The sequence below is a fragment of the Adiantum capillus-veneris genome, chromosome 5, assembly GCF_014529385.1.
Source record: "Adiantum capillus-veneris isolate H3 chromosome 5, ASM1452938v2, whole genome shotgun sequence".
In the NCBI taxonomy this organism is placed as follows: domain Eukaryota; kingdom Viridiplantae; phylum Streptophyta; class Polypodiopsida; order Polypodiales; family Pteridaceae; genus Adiantum; species Adiantum capillus-veneris.
Window position 1 is genome coordinate 83,473,647 of NC_140935.1, and position 12,524 is coordinate 83,486,170.

The 12,524-nt window shown below is 43.9% G+C and overlaps 1 protein-coding gene and 1 long non-coding RNA gene across 3 annotated transcripts in view; both read left to right on the forward strand.

Moving 5' to 3' along the window:
• The window catches only part of LOC147457621 (uncharacterized), a 42,638-nt gene extending 37,275 nt beyond the window's left edge, over nt 1–5,363 (forward strand). The window contains exon 2 of the long non-coding RNA XR_015188114.1: nt 4,807–5,363. This is a non-coding gene — a long non-coding RNA (uncharacterized LOC147457621). The remainder of the gene's footprint in view (nt 1–4,806) is intronic.
• Nucleotides 5,364–6,267: 904 nt separating this feature from the next.
• LOC147457622 (protein TORNADO 1-like) overlaps nt 6,268–12,524 on the forward strand; it is a 68,249-nt gene continuing 61,992 nt past the window's right edge. Inside the window, exons 1-2 of one of the 2 annotated variants that reach the window (XM_086512493.1) lie at nt 6,268–7,194; nt 7,294–7,414. In XM_086512493.1, the coding sequence (XP_086368619.1) occupies nt 6,349–7,194; nt 7,294–7,414 (967 nt within the window). In that variant the 5' untranslated portion in view covers nt 6,268–6,348. Of the gene's footprint in view, nt 7,415–12,524 lie in introns of both variants that reach the window. The other variant, XM_086512492.1, reaches the window with a different exon arrangement.

Genomic DNA, 12,524 nt, shown 5'->3' on the forward strand with positions numbered 1-12,524 from the left:
ATCCACATGCACCATCAAGTCAAGAATCCAACCGCTATTCATCTTGCACAACAATTATTTGCAATTCACAAAGAACTTACAATTCATATCAAAGAAGCTCAATCCAAGTATAAGGAAAGTGCAGATCTCCATCGCATGCTGCATCCAAAATAAAAGAAGGGGATAAAGTGTGGCTCCTTTGACGTGATCTACGTTCATCTCGTCCCTGTCAAAAGCTCGATTATCGAAGGCTTGGCCCATTTAAGATTATGCATCAAGTCAATCCAGTCACCTATGGACTCCAGGTTGCCCTCATCCATGAAAATCCATCCGGTCTTTCATGTCTCCATCCTAGAACCTTGTCACACATCTAACATCCCAGAAAGAGCCCTACAAACCACCTCCTCCGGTTGAGATTCAAGGACATGACGAATATGAGGTCGAGAAAGTCCTAGATTCTCGAGTTATGTGTGGCAGGTTACAGTACTTGGTGCATTGGAAAGGCTATGATGTCAGTGAAAGAACCTAGGAACCAGCACACAGTCTTCAACATGCACCTCTCAAAGTCCAAGAATTCCATCAACAACATCCATGGAAGCCCCAGTCAAGTAACATCACCGCTCCTCGTGGAACTCGTCGCTAGAGGAGGGGGTAATGTCATGGATGCTTGAGAGTCAGGCATTGCTGATGTCATCACCTGTGTCATCACTGATATCATCGCCTGCATCATCGCCTGTATCATCGCCTGCGTCATTAGTTGCATCATTGCTGATGTCATCACCTGTGTCATCGCCTGCATCATCGCCTATGTCATCGCCCACATAATCACTAGAAAATTCTAGAAGCTTGGAGGAGATTTCGAAAGAATCTAGAAGCTCTAGAAAGTGCAAGAAGGATCTAGAAGGTTCTACAATAACTCGAAGGAACAAGAAGGTTCTAGAGATTCCTACCTCCTTAAGAAGAACCTAGAAAGTTCTAACCTCCTCAAGTAACCTCCTCAAGCACTAGTATAAATAGGGGTCTTGGGCCACAAGCCTCTCAGTCTTGCCAACACCAGTTGTGAGGCTCCTATGAGGAAATCCCTCTTCTAGTTCTTATGTTCAAGTCTTGTCCTTGCAATCAAGCCTTGTCTTGTACTCAAGTCATGTAATCAAAGTCTTGTATCTAGCTCTCCTAATATAGTATTAAGTCTTGTAATCAATATTAAGCTTATCATCAAGTCCAAGTTCTTGTACATTGTGAGCGCCTCCTCTTGCTCTCTTCTAGCTCTATACGCGCTCATAACATCTACAAGAAATAAAAGCTGCAGGACAGGAGCTCAACCAAAGGCTGCAAAACGATATCCAACGAACATCAGTGGTTTCACTCAACTCACGCCAGAGCATCGGGAGGGACTGCCATGGGGTTCCCCCTGAGCTGGAAGATTAATCATAACTGTCTTCAATAGGAGAATACTCAGTAGCACTAACCATTGAGTCCTCAAACTGCTTGATTGTGTCCATATATGCAGGTGGCTCTATCAAAGACCGAACCAAGTTGTGGAGTCAACTTGCCCATCTCAAGGGCCAGATCATCTTATTTGGGGACTTCAACATGGTTGAGTCCATGGAGGATCGATACCAAATGAAAGGGCAAACCGTGGCAGGTACAAAACAACAAGCATGGGGGAAACTTAAGGAGAAATTAGTCTTATTGGATGTAGGCGCGCCTGGAGAATTCACCTGGAAGAATTACTCAAAAGGGTCTCTTTCTCAAAAGGCTCGACTGGATAGGTGCTACTTAAGCATAACACTGGCTAGGAAGTTCACTAGAGTAAAAACAGCACCAAGACTCACCTCCTATGCTTCAGATCACTACCCTTTGATCACCACTTTGACTGATAAATGTAACAAAATCCGCAATCATTGGTTTCACACCAACTTCTCACTCTTTCAGCTAAGGGAAGTACAAGATAGCATCAAAGCAATATGGGCACAAGCTTTCTCTAAGGGCATCACGCTAGCCAAATCTTGGAACCTGGCTATTGCCAACACACAACATTCTCTGGTCACCTTTAGGAAAAGGGTAACTGAGATATGAAGGAAAAGGAAGGACTCCATCTACAACGAGCTAATAGAACTAGATTCATCCAGCACAGAGAAGGCAAACACTCAGACTAGAATATCCACTCTTAGGCATCAACTTAAGATAGAGGAAGACATTACTCTTCACCATACAACAGTGTTCTTTCGTGAACGGTGGGCAGGAAAGGTGGAAAAACCTACTAAGGTAATGTTCAGGAGCCTTAGGAAGAAACATTAGAGAGAGTTGGTCCCAATGCTGGTAGGTACTAAAGGAAAAGCCACTTCAGAAAAATCTAACCTAGAGCTAGCCAGGGAGCACTTCGCCCAATTATTCAGTCCACCCAAAAGCCAAGATGAGTCTCTTACTCTCGCAAGGGGAATCATAAGGAATTGCAGGAAGAGAGTGGTCCCACCCCACTTGAGTGCACAAATCGATTCGGAGCTCTCAATAGGGAAAATAAAAAGGGCCATAGATGCTCTTAAACCAAAGAAGACCCCGGGCATAGATGGCCTCCTAGCCGAGTTTTTTCAAACTTTCAGAGATGTTGTTGCACCAATCCTACGCATAGTTTGGGAAGAATCTGTTAAACATGGGGCCCTCCCAATACAGCTTAACACATGCATCATCACATTGCTTCACAAAGAATGCCCAAAGGAGATACTCTCCAACTGGAACCTTTGCATACAAAATCTTTGCTAAGGCCATAGCTCTCAGGATTGCCCTAATCCTCTCCGAGTGGTTGTGCACTGAACAAAAGGATTCATCTAAGGTCGGAGGATAATGGAAGTAGTCATAGCCATGTGGGAAGAGATAGAGCATGCGGAGGAATCCAATCAAGACTTTGTCTTCGTTAAGGTTGACTTTGACAAAGCCTATGAGACAAGCTAGATGGTCTTTCATTCTAGAGTGTCTAGTCATGATGGGGTTTGGCCCTAGGATAGTAAGGTATGTTCAAAATGTCTTGGGAAATGCCCAAGCCAGAGTAGCACTAAACAATGGTTTGTCGGATTCATTCTCACACAACACATCTGTTAGACAGGGATGCTCTCTAGCACCTCTTCTCTTTGCCCTTCAGCTGATTCTTTGAACTGGCTGGTGAAAGATAAGATACAACAAGGGAGCCTCCAAGGTATCAAGCTACCAGACGGGAGGCAACAATGTCTCTCCCAATTCACTGATGACACAAATGGGCTTCTACAGAATGATGACAATTCCCTAAAAGCCTTTTGGGAGTGCCTCAATGTGTTCTGTACAGCATTCGGCTCCCGGATCAATCATTCCAAAACAAGCATTAGAGCATCTCGTTCCCCTCTGCCAAGTTGGGTGGATGAGCAGGGGTGATCCATTATCTAGGATGGCACTATCTTCAGACTATTTGGAATACCATTTGGCAGGGTATCTATGGCACAAAGGTGGCAATGGGTTATGGACAAATTCTACTCTAAACTGAACAAATGGCTAGGGTTTCAAGCTAACTTGGCAGGTAGGAATGTAGTCATCAAACACTACATTTCATGCTATGTACTTTTCTTCCTCTCCTGTTCGAGGCCCTCGAATTCCCAGCTAAAAGCCATAACTAGAATATGCAAGAACTTTCTATGGTCAGGAGACCCTCTTAAGAAAGGATTGGCCAAATTTAAATGGGAAGTTTGTTGTCTTCCTAAAGAGAAAGGGGGCCTGGGTCTCACCAACATAAATCTATGGGCTGACAAGCTGGCAGTAAAGCTCATTCTCAGAGCCCTTGAACAACCTGAGGAAGAATGGGCCTCACTTCTATTTCGAGACCTAAACAGGTTTCAAATCTGAGGAATACAGGGAGTCAAAAACCTACCCTGGATCACTATTTTCTTTGGGACCTTTGAAGTGGTAGCAAAGGGCTCATACCTACTCAAATCACTTTGGAATGCCTGGAATAGATACAGAAAACTACTAAGAATAAATTGGGAGTCAAAATAGCTTGCAGCTCAGTGTAGCCAGGTCTATGTGGTGGTCTTTCCCCCCAGTTCCCCCTTTCAATCAGAGATAAATAAGGACAGCTAAAATGTTACATAGGAAGGGCATCATCACCTGGAGGGATGTGTGGCACAAAACAGGATATAGGTGGATGACCAACATGGAACTACTCTACAGATTCCAGCTTCAACCCTAGGAGCTTACCCTTATCAACTCAAGAACAACCATGTTTCCAGAAGAGATGGAGTGGACACTCTCCAAATAGCCAGGCCCGTCACCTAAGGCACTATACTTGTCAGGAGGTGGTGCTCTTTCTAATCCCCCAAACCGCCCCCCAGCTCTGCAAGAACAGTTACATGTCACTCTAAACAGAAAGTGGCGTGTATCTATGGATAGAAGGCAGTGGAACTTTAAGTTCCAAACTCTGTGGCACTCGGATACCCCTGCCAAACACTCTGTCTTGTTATGGTTGATCATGCACAAAGCTGTTTGGACATGACATAGAATGGGGGTTGCAGGCATGGGGGCAGGGAATTGTAAGTGATGTAACCTGAAGAAGACATACCTCACCTTTTCATTAATTGTCCTGCTAACAAAGATATTTTGGCCCCTCTTATTAGTGGTTTAAGGTTCATCCCCAGCTGGAAACAAGTGCTAATTGAAGACTGGGTTACTCTCTTCTCAGTAGTATGGAATAGGAGCAGGGGAGAATTTTTCTGTATCATTTGGAAAGAATGGAACAGTTGTTTGTTTGATGAGGCTTACCAGAGTAAAAGTCTGAGAGTACTTTTTTCACATTTTTCTGTGCAGGGTCAATCAACTCAGATTGGAACAATGCAGAATCTACCAAGCAAATTACAAAGTGCTAATGGACTGCACGAGCTTCTACAACTTTTTTCACATTTTTCTGTGTAGGTCAATCATCTCAAATTGGAACAATGCAGAATCTACTAAGCAAATTACAAAGTGCTAATGGACTGCATGAGCTTCTACAATAGTGCCAATATAAATTAATAGCAGGAGGTTCTACTAGAGGGCTCTTATTCGCATCTGCAAAGAATGATTGATGAATGCAAAGCTGATGGAGAGAAGCTGAAGAGACAATTCGAAAATGGGATAAGACTTATTATCCACTTGCAAGAAGTCATTAGTGCTTTCCCAGGGGGTAGCAGTTTGGGTGGCAATCCCTGAAGCTTTAAGAAAAGTGTAATCCTGATTTAGATAAGAATCTATGTAAGGTCTTGTATGCATCCACTTTTTTGTAAAAAGCCACTGGTAAGTCGGAGATGCTATCATAGTATAAAGCAGAAAAATGTAATTTTGTCCGCCTTCTAATACAAATTCTCTCTCGCCCTCTTTGGATAACATACTATTGGGTCGATCACTCTTTCATTAATTAATTAATCAATGAGATTCCGTTTGGCGCTAAGATTTTGAATTCTCCCTGGTTCATGCGCAGTGACGTGCTCGCCGCTCGCAGTCGACAGAGGATTCCCCTCCATCCACTGCCATGGCGACCTTGGCCCCTGCCCCCATATCCAATCTCCCACTGCGTAGATGTGATGCCCCCACCTCCACTGCATCTTTGCGCAAGCCCCTGTGCCTGCTGCCCGCAATCAAGGCGGCAGAGAGAGAGAGAGAGAGAGAGAGAGAGAGAGAGAGAGAGAGAGAGAAGCCTCCCACTAACAGAGCTGGCCAGCAAGGAGGTGGGCTTAGCGCGATCACCAAAGGGCGATCGAGGGCTCGAAGTGTGCAATAGGGAGAGAGAGAGAGAGAGAAAAATCAAATGCCTCTCCTGCTACCTCTGTGCCGCCTTGCATTCACCAGGCCTGCCAGGTTTGCCTTTCCATCTGCACGATCGACAGAGCACCCCTTTGTGCGCAGCCGACGGAGACACAGACGACCCAAAAAAATGTCCTCCCTCGCATTCGCTGTCGACGCACCAAAAACAGATCTTCTCTCTCTCTCTCTTTTCTCCACACGTGTCCTCCCTCCCTGTTTTCTCCTCAAAAATCTCAAGAGCATCTGAACAGATTCTGGCTAATTAGACGTGCTTGCAAAATCGTGGCCGTGGCAAAACAACAACTAGAATTGAAAGACCTTCACTTATATGGATACTTTAGCATTTAGCATAAGAGAAACCCCTTTGACTTTGGTTGCATTATTGTGAAATTGACAATGTGGGATCAGAATCGTCAAAGTCAAAACTGAAGTTTTCTCTCTCTCTCTCTCTCTCTCTCTCTCTCTCGTGCGACGTCAAAAACTTTTTCCTTCCCTCTGCTCTCTCTCTCTCTCTCTCTCTCTCTCTCACACACACACACACACACACACACACACACACACACAGCGCAGATGGAAGCTTCTGAGAGTACCCTGCTTGAACGAATTCTTGCTGTCAAGGCTGCTAATATCAGCCATTCGGATGATGAGTGGTCGTTAGTTCTAACAATTGCTTTCACTGCCGAATCAATGGCTGATCAGCAACGGCCAGTAGTGCTGTACCAGCGGATGGGCGAGGCTCATATTCTACATGTCATGGGGTCCTGCAGAAGCAGCGATTTTTTGCAAGCTTTCGACTGTCCGGGGTTCAAACGCTTGTGCTTGCAATTGTGGTGGACGACAGCTACCGATCTCCTTAACCAGCTGGAGCAGCATGAGCTGTGGTATAAGTTCTGCAGCCTGGTAAAGACTTACCATTTCAATGTAATAGAGTTAGGGTTTCCACTCACATCTGATGAAACCAGCAAAGTGCTGATGTATCGATTGCTTCGCCATGTCAATTCTTTGGTGGAGGCAGCTCTCGCAAACAAGTCTGTTGAAATGCTTCTTCTATTCACAGACACTACGGACTCCGGTCTGGACATGTGTGTAGCTGATGATGAATGGGCACCATCAAGTTTGAGTGATGGCAATACTAGTGGAAATACAGTTGTGTCATACTCTGCTTTTCAAGCCCTATGCGCTCCCGGCCACTCTGCCACCAGATGCCTGCGGCTGAGGCGATGGCCTCTCACCGTTCATGATGCCCATATCCTTGCATCCGATAGCCCCTCCCTCCAAGATCTGGCACTTTCTGGTCTTCATCCCTCCACCACCAACACTCATTGCCTTGTCCACTTCCTGACAGCTCTGCAAACGAATAGCACTCTGCGTAGCCTGGGGATTTCTGCGAGTCCAGGGTCGCATTTCGCTCCGGAGGTGTGCGAGGAATTGTTTCAATTTCTCAAGAGCAACCGTGGCACATTACAAAATGTCATGTTGCGGTTTTCTGACTTTGATCTTAACACATCTAAGCAGAGGGAACTTGAGGAGCTATTGCAGAAAAGCAAGAAACATGGGGCGAAGTGGGTTCTGAAAAGTTTTCAAAAGGTCAAGCCCACCAGTATTCGTGTTTTTCTTTGTGGGCATCCTTACGCAGGTATTCCATATTTGTTTCTCTTGCCCTTTGCTTAGGCCAAGTAGTATGACTTGATTGATTTTTACGTAATGCCATGCTTCAATGTATTCTTGGCATTTATCTCGCATCCCATCGAGTAGGGGTTTTGGTATTTGAGCTCCTTGCTAATTGTGACAATGTCCATACAACAAGCAACTATTGTAGGTTATTCAAGTAGCTCATGCCTCTCAGAAGACTTGCAATGATGTGATCCATTTCATGCTTTGCATTTCCCTCAAAGTACCTACGGGTACGCCATCTACTATGGGGAAATACTTAGGCCATGAGGTTGGCCCCCCTTAGTCACGTACAAGCGATTATCATTCGAACATACTATTCACATGTTTTGATAGTAAGCCAATTTGTTAGGAAAGATCCATGGGGTATCATCTTCTCCACCCAAATCTACGAACCTTTTTAGAATTCCTTGAGAAAGGGTCACATGTTTTACAATAGTGTCTCACGGAGTAAATAGATAGAAAATGTTTTGACACCATTGATGATCGAACTTACAATTTGTAAGGGTGCACGTGTGAATCGTCTTCTCTCCATTAACAGGGTAGTAGTATACCTGGGTAGTAGTATACCTGAATTTTTGTAAGTCGGCCCCTTGCACTTTTATTTACTAGTGTCTAAACTTGCATGGGGATCCTTCAATTCAATTTGAAGGATCTCTCACACCATGTCTCTTCAAAGAATCCAAAAAATGATTGATATTTATCTGTTTGAGCATGTCTTTTTTAACTAGAGCATTCTGTAAGGATTCTAATTGCTAATCCTTCATTAATTACTTAAACTCATGATTAAGACTTAAGAAACTTGAATTGTACTAAAAAACAAGACTCAAAAGATTCTGTGTTGATTGATCGATTGAATGCTTGAAAACTGAGTACAATAGGCTCCTTATATAGGAGACGAAGAGACACGAATGACAAGACACGTCTCATGGCACGACTTTAGACGTAAAGACATCCTCTCGACGAAGAGCTGCAACCATTGGGCGAAGAGTCGCACCGGTAGAGCGAAGGGGTGTAATGAGTCGTCGAAGGAGTGTGGCTTTTGGTGAAGAGACACGTCTTTTGGGCAAAGGGGTGTGACCATCCAAACGTAGGGGTCCTCGTTGGCATGGCACTTCGCATATCTGCAACTAGGAGTAGATGTAATACTGTTAACATAGTCACAATCATGAGGTTCCCTCCCATTTAAAATAAAACCCAGGATAGTTGTAGAAACTCCGGAGAAGGAAATGTATTGTTGTAGTGCTTCTGTATCCAAAGCTCTTTCTGTTAAGTCCCACGTCATGACATTGTTATTGACCATAACTATTTTGTCAAACTGAAAACTGATCATATCTTCAACTTGTCTCATCTTTGTTAAAAATATGAGTATCACATCTGCAACTTGATTAGTGCTTTTATCAAATTCATATGCAACGTCGAGCTTTGTCCAAGAAAAGATTGAATCTTTATTTGCTTCGAGTGAAACTATTGGTAAACTGACTTGTTGGATGATGATCACTTGTTGGAAATCTGTAAGGTATTCCATTGGTTTGTCTGGAACAGTAAAATCCTCTTGAAGGGATGTTGTAGACTGAGACAAAGTAGTGTTTGGAGGTATATCCATCTGTAAAGGTTTATCTGTGGAACAAGTTGTGTCCAAAGATTCAGTTACAGCGTCTGAAATCGTGCTGCAAGATTTTGTATCTGTTTTATTCTTTGTATCTTTGAAGGTAAGAACTGGTATCTTCAAGTTTGAAGAATTATCATTCACCATAGCTTTGATATCTGTTTAGAGACAAAGACTGTATTCTGCAAGGGCGGTGACGAGGCGAATTTTCCTGCCTGAATCACGGCCAAAGAAGGGTTACGTGCTTGTTGGTTGTCACATAAGAACTGGAATCGTTTGAATCTTCAGCTTTCTCAACGGGTATTAAGGCTTCCGGTTGACAAGGGGAGGTTGAGAAAGTTGTTGCCTCTTAGACCTCTGAAGGATCCTCTTGCTCAAGGAAAGGATCAATAAATCTTCGACTTTACCACCATCACATAAAAAAGACTTCACATTGTGAAGTTTTTGTCCGAGTTACGACCAGTTGATATTGTGCTAATTCTTTCTATCTTTTGTGGTGCATATGCCCTATCAACTACCTCATTTTTGTGCTGATTTTTTCGATTTAATGCTTCTTTTAGTGCTAGGCTTCATTATGGCCGAGTCTGCCCTTGATCTCCGAAGTCATGACAGAAACTCAGTACGGTGAACTTCGTGTTGATGTATGCTCTTGTGTGTGTGCGTGTGGTGTGTGTTGTGTTTGGGAGCATAAGTTAGTATCTAGTTCTACACCCACTATTGGGCAATGACGACGTTAGTGGGGATGTCGTGGTATTTAGTCAATATTATGCATGATGTAAGGTGCAGTGGAATGAATGTTGAACTTTGCTCAAGATGAGTGCTCCGAACTGTGCTCAAGGTTCCTTTACTTACGAAGGGAGAGCCTTCCGTTCCTTTAGTGAGAGAGTGCAATGGACACAGACAAAGTGAATGGACACTGTGAATGAAAGTGTATGAGACTGAGAGATAGAGAGAGAGGAGAAATACGACACCAGAGACGTTGTAAAACCCTCCTCCGAAGGCCCCACTCTCGTCGGCGAGAGTGGTCTACTAATGATTGCACAAACTGGTACAAAGTGGATGCATGTGACTGATGCAAGTCTAGGCTAGGTCGATGTCGACGACGGGGCTGACTAGACCGACTCTAGGGGCTGAAACTGATGCAATCTATCTGCTGTCCAAAAACGCTACTGGCTGAAATCTGAGGCTGATCTGTTGCTGTTCCAAAAACGCTAATGGCTGAAAATCTCTGGAACCAAAAACGCTACTGTGGGCTAGTTCTTGCAGGCTGAAATCAACTGGTCTTAAGGTGGTCAAAGGCTGAAATCTGCTGGTTCTTTATCTGCTGAAAAACGCCATGCAAATGGGGCGATATGGGCTTCTGGGAAACGCTGCTGAGTTGTCCTGGCGATGAGACTCTTGCTGATGAAAACGCTAGAAGATGGGAGATCTTGGCGATGCTTGCTTGGAGGGAAAAACGCCAAGGGCTGATGTCTTCAGGCGATAGATGCTTGCTGATGAAAACGGTAGGGGATAGATGTCTTGCTTGGAGGAAAAACGCCACCAAGGGAGGTTCTTGATGAGAAGTTGCCTGTTGAGCGTTGGTGCTCCTATTGCCTCTTCTGCCAACTAGTGCTAGCCTAGGTTTGCTTATATACAAACTTACTCAATTTGCCCTATCTACTTTCCAACAAAAGTCACTTAAAAATAATAAGTGAAAAATGTCAAAAATAGGGAAAATAGGCTAAATGCACTGGAAGATTCCCCTGAAGGATTCTGATGGATTCTTATGGGAATGCTTATGATCATGCTGTGTGCAACGAGAGGATATGCATCTACACTAAGTGTCTGGGCATGCACGGTCTGCGAACAGACTCACAAAAGTGCTAGATCACTTCTAAATCTAGACTGACTGGACTGACTGAACCCTTGTCGTACTATGAACTCTTGTCGTACTGTGAACCCTTGTCGTACTGTAGCTTATCCACGGACACATAGGGTTGGATGTGTCACATGACATCCCCTCCTTTTCAAAGTGAGGTACTGGTACCAAACTGTATGGCGTCGAGGGAGATCGCCAATAGCATCCGGAATCCTGGAAGGGACTCTTCACCGGTCCACTCGAATGTGTGGGTCGTGCGGTACTTGAACTTCATAAAGGTCTGCAACGCTTGCTTCTTTGGGCCACGCCGAAAGCGACACAAAGTCTCCTGTGGCTCCTTCGATGCTTCAACTTCGTCTAGAGTCACGCTTCTTCCGTCTTCAAGAATCTCCATGGTTAAAAATTCCTGAAACCACTTCCAACACAAAAACATGAACATACCCATTCCATGTAAAGTGAGTGGAAAAAATCTTGTCTTCCTCAAAGACTGTGCATGCAATGTAGATGAACAAAGCGACGGAGTGCCAAACCGTTTACCACACACACGCAAACAATGAGATCGAATCTTTCTCTTCTGATCTAAAGCAATCAACTGTGGCAATTCACAACGGAAATACCCATGCTTGGTGCTCATACTTTCATTTGCTCTTTCTACAACTGTGTCGTGCCAAGGAAGAGACATGGAATGTGACTTCCGTGAATGCATACTTTTCAGCTTTTCATGAAAAGTCCGCATACATTTGTGCTCATTTATGAGTGAAACGTGCTCAATGTACAATATGTCATGCCTAGGAAAAGGGATCACATAAAGATGCTGACGAAAATACAAGAAACGATCACGAATGAAACACTCAAACAATGCATGCGTACTAATCATGCGAACACATAATACTTCCTGAAAGTGTTCTCTGGACCTAGGCTCGAGAGCCAAGATCGATCCTTCGTGAATGATCGAATCTGCAACGAGGTTAGCTTCGCTAGAAAAAGCATCAACTAACTCATCATGCTTGTGAGAAATCATATCTTGATCATGCAAATCATCATGCTCGTGAAAAATCACATCTTTATCATGCAAATCATTATGCTTGTAATTGTCATCCAAATCATCATGCAAATCATTGGCATTCAAATCATCATGCTCATCATTATCATTCAATTCATCATGCTTATCATCATGCAAATCATGTGTGTCATGCTTTGGAGAAGAAACTGAAATAGTCTCCTGTTCTTGATTCTGTTCAAACGATGCTTGCACAATTGAAAAGAGTCGCAAGAACTCTCTAATGTGTTGGTCGCTCTTCTCTTTTCTTGCTTTGTTCTCGCGATCAAATTCAGCTGGTCTTTCTTTGGCTTCCAATCGTGCTTCACGCCTTATGGCTGCCATTCCTTCTTCGATTCACGATCTATGGCTGCCCTTTGTTCTTTGTAGGCCTTTCTTTCTGCTTTTCGTTCTTCTCATTCTAACTTCATGTCCATCATCATCTTGTCGAAAGCCTCATAGGAGTTCAGTGCAATCCTTGACGTAGATGGGGAAGGGGAAGGGTCGGAAAACCTCTTGGTGGGGAAAATTCTTCGTCGCCTCTCTCATGCTCATCACCTCCAAGC